This window comes from Besnoitia besnoiti, chromosome V, assembly GCF_002563875.1.
Source record: "Besnoitia besnoiti strain Bb-Ger1 chromosome V, whole genome shotgun sequence".
NCBI classification, from domain to species: domain Eukaryota; phylum Apicomplexa; class Conoidasida; order Eucoccidiorida; family Sarcocystidae; genus Besnoitia; species Besnoitia besnoiti.
Window position 1 is genome coordinate 2,671,593 of NC_042360.1, and position 6,004 is coordinate 2,677,596.

At 52.4% G+C, this 6,004-nt stretch overlaps 1 protein-coding gene across 1 annotated transcript; it reads left to right on the forward strand.

Annotated features, from left to right (window-relative positions):
- Positions 1 to 1,760: 1,760 nt before the first annotated feature.
- BESB_062080 (uncharacterized protein) lies at positions 1,761 to 4,831 on the forward strand (the record flags this gene model as incomplete). The annotated part of the gene is made up of 4 exons (XM_029364622.1): positions 1,761 to 2,685; positions 3,023 to 3,558; positions 4,117 to 4,357; positions 4,716 to 4,831. The coding sequence occupies 4 exons, from the start codon at positions 1,761 to 1,763 to the stop codon at positions 4,829 to 4,831; spliced, it is 1,818 nt and encodes a 605-aa protein (XP_029219330.1).
- Between the last annotated feature and the right edge of the window lie 1,173 nt (positions 4,832 to 6,004).

A 6,004-nucleotide genomic window follows, 5' to 3' on the forward strand; every position in this document is an offset into this window, starting at 1 on the left:
AGTCGCTTGCTATTAGCAACTGTTCAGTTCGTCTGGCAGGCTGTCGGCCTGTCTTAGGCGTAGACAGGAACGGATGAGATGACCGCAGCGCCACTATGAGGACTGGATTTGTCGCAAAACCGGTATGCTGATTCACGCGGGAATCAGGGGCCAACCCCGCCACCCACCCCTACACTCTTCTCTTGCGTATTAAGCTCATTCAAACACAGACGGAAAGTTACATGCCACTGTTGTTCATGTCGAATGTAGCACTACCTCATTGGAGAGCGAACGATGACAGAAAACCTGTAGAACGGCATAATGGGGTCCTCACATGGACCTAATATGCAGCAGGCTAGCACTACTCATGAAGCATTTTCTTTGCGCAAGCCAACAGAGAAAAGAAAAGAGTGCGTGTCAAGTGCGTATAGAGTGTTCATTCAGCAGGATGGCAATGGAAGTGATATACAACTACACCAGCTCACGCCAAAACGAGCTGCAACCATAAACTGCTTCTGTCATAACCTCCAGTGTGCGCAGAAGCCTTCACAGTCAGAAACAGGTTATACGGCATCGGCGGAGACAAAATTTCTGTGACTCTCCCATACAATCTATTTCCGATAGAGAAGCAGGATCTGCTGCTCAGGTTATATCATTGCGTGTTACGTCGATGCTCTGGCGAACAGGGCGGCTCTGAATGCCACAACTGAAATCCTGACTCTTTGATCTCGTCTGTAAGGAAAACCACCTAATTCAAGCAGCAGCGTAAGCGACTGTTGGCCTGAGTAGTGGACGGCGCGGCGTGGGAAGGCGAGTGGAGTCTGAACAATCAGTGCGCGTCCTTCCAGATACATAGAGCAGCTATATATTCTCAGTACATATATCTGCTGGCAAACGACAGGTACTCGACGGGGGTGGAGAGTTCTCGTAGAACTGGTGGCCTGCTTGAACACTCATAGTATATCACTGGCACGGATGCGCAGAAGGCTCGACAGGATAGCGTTTCTTTAGATATCACGACCATTTGACTGGGTCTCAAATAACATACAAGACCTTCTTGGGACCTTGCAGATGTGGCTGTGATTAAGCAGCCTGCCACATATTCCAAAACTGTGACCCTGGATGAGGATCACCTAAACGGGCTACAATCAACCGGAGTCTAAAGTTAGCTAACAATCACAAAAAGACAACCTAGATATCGGAAATCGATTGTCGTTGATTTCCGAGCAGAACCTGAAGTGGCTACGACTGCAAACCCGTCTCGTTCACTGCTTCGTCCTTCTCTTGCAGGTAATGCCTCCGTTTTTTCCAGGAAAACGGAAGGAATTTCTTCCCGGTTCCCTTGAAGTTTGTTTTCAACGCTGAAGTAGCGCTTGAAGTTTGTTTTCAACGCTGAAGTAGCGCTTGAAGTGTGTTTTCATTGCCGACGTGGCGCCTTCCTTCAGTTCATATTCCAACACGGGGTATGCTCCTCTCTTGGGGGGAAGCGGGACATTCCAGAAACAACATTATTGAGCTTGTACGAAAAATTATTTTCGATAGTGTTTCGGGAGGCAGTGTGATTGATTCCGGCGCTGGCCCCCCGAACGCGGAACGCAACAAGACACGCATGCAAGAAACGAAGGAGCCGAACAAATACCATTCGTGGTACCCTCTTCTCCTTCGTCTCACCCACTCCTTTCTCTCATTCACTTTTTCGTTTGCCGGTGTACAGAATACACCTTGAAGTTCTCGCATACGTCAATCCTGCGCGGACGCTTCGTCGACATGCTAGTTTCCCGATGGACCGGCTGCGGGATTCGCTGGTGTCTCCTGTCTCCTCAGGGCCAGCCCCACCAGCCGGGCGAGACGGAGACGATGTGTCTTGCTATTTCCTTCGGTTGAACGGCGATCCTCCTCCTCCGGGGCTTCCTCCAGAGACGTCGAGCCTTCAGGTCGCGTGTATCCTTACTGGTGTAGCTTGCTTCGCAGAGGTTCTCAGCCGACAGACCCGTTTCGGGGCTGCCCTGTCGAGTTCCCTAATAAGCTTCCTAACTGCGGCCGCTGTCAGCAACGCGTTCCCTGAGCTCCTTCCAGCACACTCCCCAGTCTATGACGCCGCATGGAGCGTCCTTGTACCAGTTATTCTTGTTCTTCTCATCACGAGCGTCGTCTTGGATACACCGGGCCCAGCTGTCGCCGCATCATCAACTCCCTACGAGGATGCCTCCTCCAGTTGGGCATCGAGCCAAAAGTGTCCTCACCATTCCAGTGAGACAACACCTGCGTGTAAAGGCGCGGATGCTCCCTGCAGTTCCACGTCATCAGATACAGGCAGCAACCAGCTCCTAGTGGGGGACTTCTCATCCTTGTCCCTTTCTTCGATCTCTGCGTCGTCTCCTTCACACTCTGTCTCGCAGTCCCCTCCCCTGTCTCCCAGCGAGCTGAGCCGCGAGAGTGCTTCCACGAACACAGATGGAGCACGCTGTTTCCAGACTGTCGGCGTCGCCTTCACGCTTGGAGCCGCCGCGACGCTTCTGAGCGTCGCAGCCACATACCACATCGTCTTAATTCTGATCTCCTCATACTCCTGGTGTCTCGGGGCATTTCACTTGACTCGCCACGTTGCGGCGATGTGCGCCGCCTGCACTGCCGCTACCTACATTGGGGGAAGCATCAACTTCTACGCGGTCGCCAAGGCGCTCGGGGTGCCTGGCCATATTTTAGGTCAGTCTCTCCACTTTCGTCATCTAGTAGGACGCTCTGCTTCAGTTAGTCCTCTGGGCAAGAACAACATCTCGCGTGGAGACGAACAGTGCTCCAGCTACTTGCAGTCATACACTTGCGGACTCAGCAGCTGTGGCTCTCAAGCCTGTGAGGCGACACCGACGCGACAGTCGGTCACAACGCGTTGCTCCGGCTACTCTTCCTCATTTGGAACTTTCTATGCTGATGCGCCTCCTGCAGCCCCTGAACGACTGTTGCCGCTGGAACTCCACGGGTGCAAAGAATAGAGCTCCATGCGGAATGCGATGGTCGGCTGTGATGTGGGCGTTTTCTATAGGCGGCCTCAGCGCGGCAGATCTCTTTTTGTCCGGCATATACACCGCTGTTCTCTCGGTATTAGCGAGACACGTCGCTTTCCTACAACATATCTTTCCCGACCGCGGTCCTCGCCGACTGGATGCGCGACCCACACACACTCGAAGTGCATCCAACAAAGACCTGCCTGTGGATGCGTCCGCTCCCCCTTTCGCGATCGCGGAAGCTCAACCGTCTCCAGCGCTCCGCATTGCCAGTATTGCATTCTGCGCAGCGTATGCGACACTCGTCAAATGGCTGGCCTACGGACTCGAGCTCTCGCTTTACAGAATTACTTGTGTGCCCTTGCAAGGCGCAGACACCTTGGCAGTTTCTCTGGTGGCCTTTGCATGCGCACGCATTGTAGAATCTAGCCTACGGCGGGAAAAAAAACAAAACGTGAAGATGGCGGCGGTCTGGCGAGACTTCTGTGAGCAAGACGCAGAGCGTCGCAACCTCTTTGAGCTCATAGAAGAGGCTGCGCGATCATTCGGCGCCGTGGCAAACGCCGCGCAAGCGGTAGGTCTTAGGAACGAATGCCCATGTCATGAATCCGGGATGGACAGTGACGTATAGTTTACTGTCGTCTTCGGGGCCTTTTTTCGTGTAGCAAGGGGGGGGTTGCTACCCGTTTTCACGTTCGTAGAAGATTACCACCTTACGAGTACTATCACAACGCCTTGATGAGGCTCCCGCGTGAGCATCCAGGCACGCAAAGAGAGGCTGTGTGGAAATCGAAGCGTGAAGCGTCAGCAGTTGGAGTCTGCAGTGGTGGGTTCGGCGAACTCAGAGCCCGACGGAAGACTTGCTGCACTTTTGTCTGTCAGGGCTCCAGCTCGCGCCGCATGTTCTATCGTCCATTCTGGCACTCGTATGGAAGGAAGTCTGGTTGCAGCGGCATGGGTAACACCGATCGCCCATTCTCGACCGACTGCCAATGTTTGATGGAGTTGCCGCCTGCTGAACAGGACAGGCGTAAGGGCCAGACGGCAGCTTAGCTCAGCCCGTGCTGGGGTGCGCTGCTGCAGTACTGGCGTCAGGCAGGCAGGCATGATTCATTTTTCCGTTTCTTTTCAGCTTTTCTTCGCGGCAATTGGGGCTGGTGCACGCCTATCCGACGTCGCCACAATTGGACCGGCAATATTTGGTTTCACCCTTGCCAGCCTTGTCGGGCACCTATTTGCCCATTTAATTCTCTGCCACCTCTTCAACACTCTCGCGCGACAGAAGAACCCTTCGTATGCAATTCCGTTGGACGATTGTTTGGTCGCCAGTGAAGCAAATATCGGCGGCCCTGGTACCGCCGCAACTCTTGCAGGTACGGTACCGCTCAAGACAAGCCGCGCATTGCTGGCGCCACGCCCTCTAAAGGCGAATGAATACAAGGTCTGTTCCATTGGTCTTTGCGTGCCACGTTCTATTATAAGGGGGTTAGGACAGCTAGGTCGGAACCTCAGAGACTACAGCGCCTCTGCACTGCATTCTGGACCATGTACTGGCATACAGCCGTGTATATATTGCATCTGCGAAAATGAGACGTTGATTCCCAGAGGCGAACCTGTCTAGGAATCGAAACGCAGCTATGGACCCATTATCTGGTTTGCACAACAAAAATAGCCTGTGATGACATGGTAGCTGCTTCAAAAATGCACTTCGTGTGCTGTTAAATTCGGCAGGTACAATGCTACGGCGTCCAGATCTGATCATGCCAGCGGTCGTTTGGGGCACTGTAGGCTACCTGGTAGCCACCAGCATCGGCATCGAGCTGTTCAGCTTTCTAACAGCATCATAACTTTTTCTCTCCATTTCTTTCTGCTCTCTCCGAAGGACCCGAAACTTCTTTCAAGGTATCTATGCGTATCGTCACCGTGGTAGCGCACGGCTTAGGACACTATCAGTCTGATGGGTTTTCCGGTTCGGCCAAGAAACTCAGTCACCCAGGGTCAAGCGAACTATGCGGGGACCCCGCGAGATGGCTGGCGTCTCGAATATGTGGTGTTGCCCTAGAGGGGCTTCAGCTATAGTCAATCAACAATCAATCGTGCTAACCTTCTTCCTCAGTACGGCACAGTCGAGATTCCATGTTGAAGGCTGTAGTGTACCGCTTTATTGACTACATTGGGATTGGTGATAAATGAAATGGCTCCTGTTTACAGCAGAATTCTACCGCGAGAGACGAGACCGTAAAATATGCTCGGTAGTACACTGATGGTGATGAATGAGCCTGCAATGGAAACTGCATGCTATAAGCCAGACACAGTGTGCCTGACTATTCATATTGCCGTGTAGCAGGCCGGATATATGCGCACACCATATCTCGATCAAACACCCAACGCACTTTCTACAGAGCAAGCTACGCTAGACGATGCCAGAAGCGGTCAATTCCGCGATAATTCTCCCAATTTGGATAGTATCAGTGGCTCACTGATGTAGCTGGGGGATCGCCAGTGCGGGTGCTGCTTGCGTCTGTGAACGTGGGTTGGCTAGACGGTGCTGTTCGAGAATACACGGTTGCTGCGTGGGATTCAACCGGTCGCATGGAAATTACTCTTACACGTATCGCTTCGACATTATACACAAAAATACATCCGCACGCTCGCAAAGCTATCGAATAGCCACTGCATAGCGATAATGCCTTTTTGGTGGCACAGGAAATGAGATAGCGAATTGAAGGAAAGTTACCTCTTGTTGAACAAAGTTCCCGTGTAGACTCGCGTGGGCTGTTCTAGAGGTGGACTGGAAGTGAAACATCGAGCTGCGGCTCTCGTGAGGAACCGCCGGACTCACTGATTTAGGCTTTACAAAAGAACCCAAAACATCTTCCATAGACTGTAGAAGAAGAAACACAAACTACGCGAAAACCTCATTTTTGTCAGCCTTCCCTTTGACACTGAAGTTCGTGCCAATTGCATGGGTCACAAACGCAAATACCGCTAAGACCAGAAACCTTTCTAGTTAGAAAGTC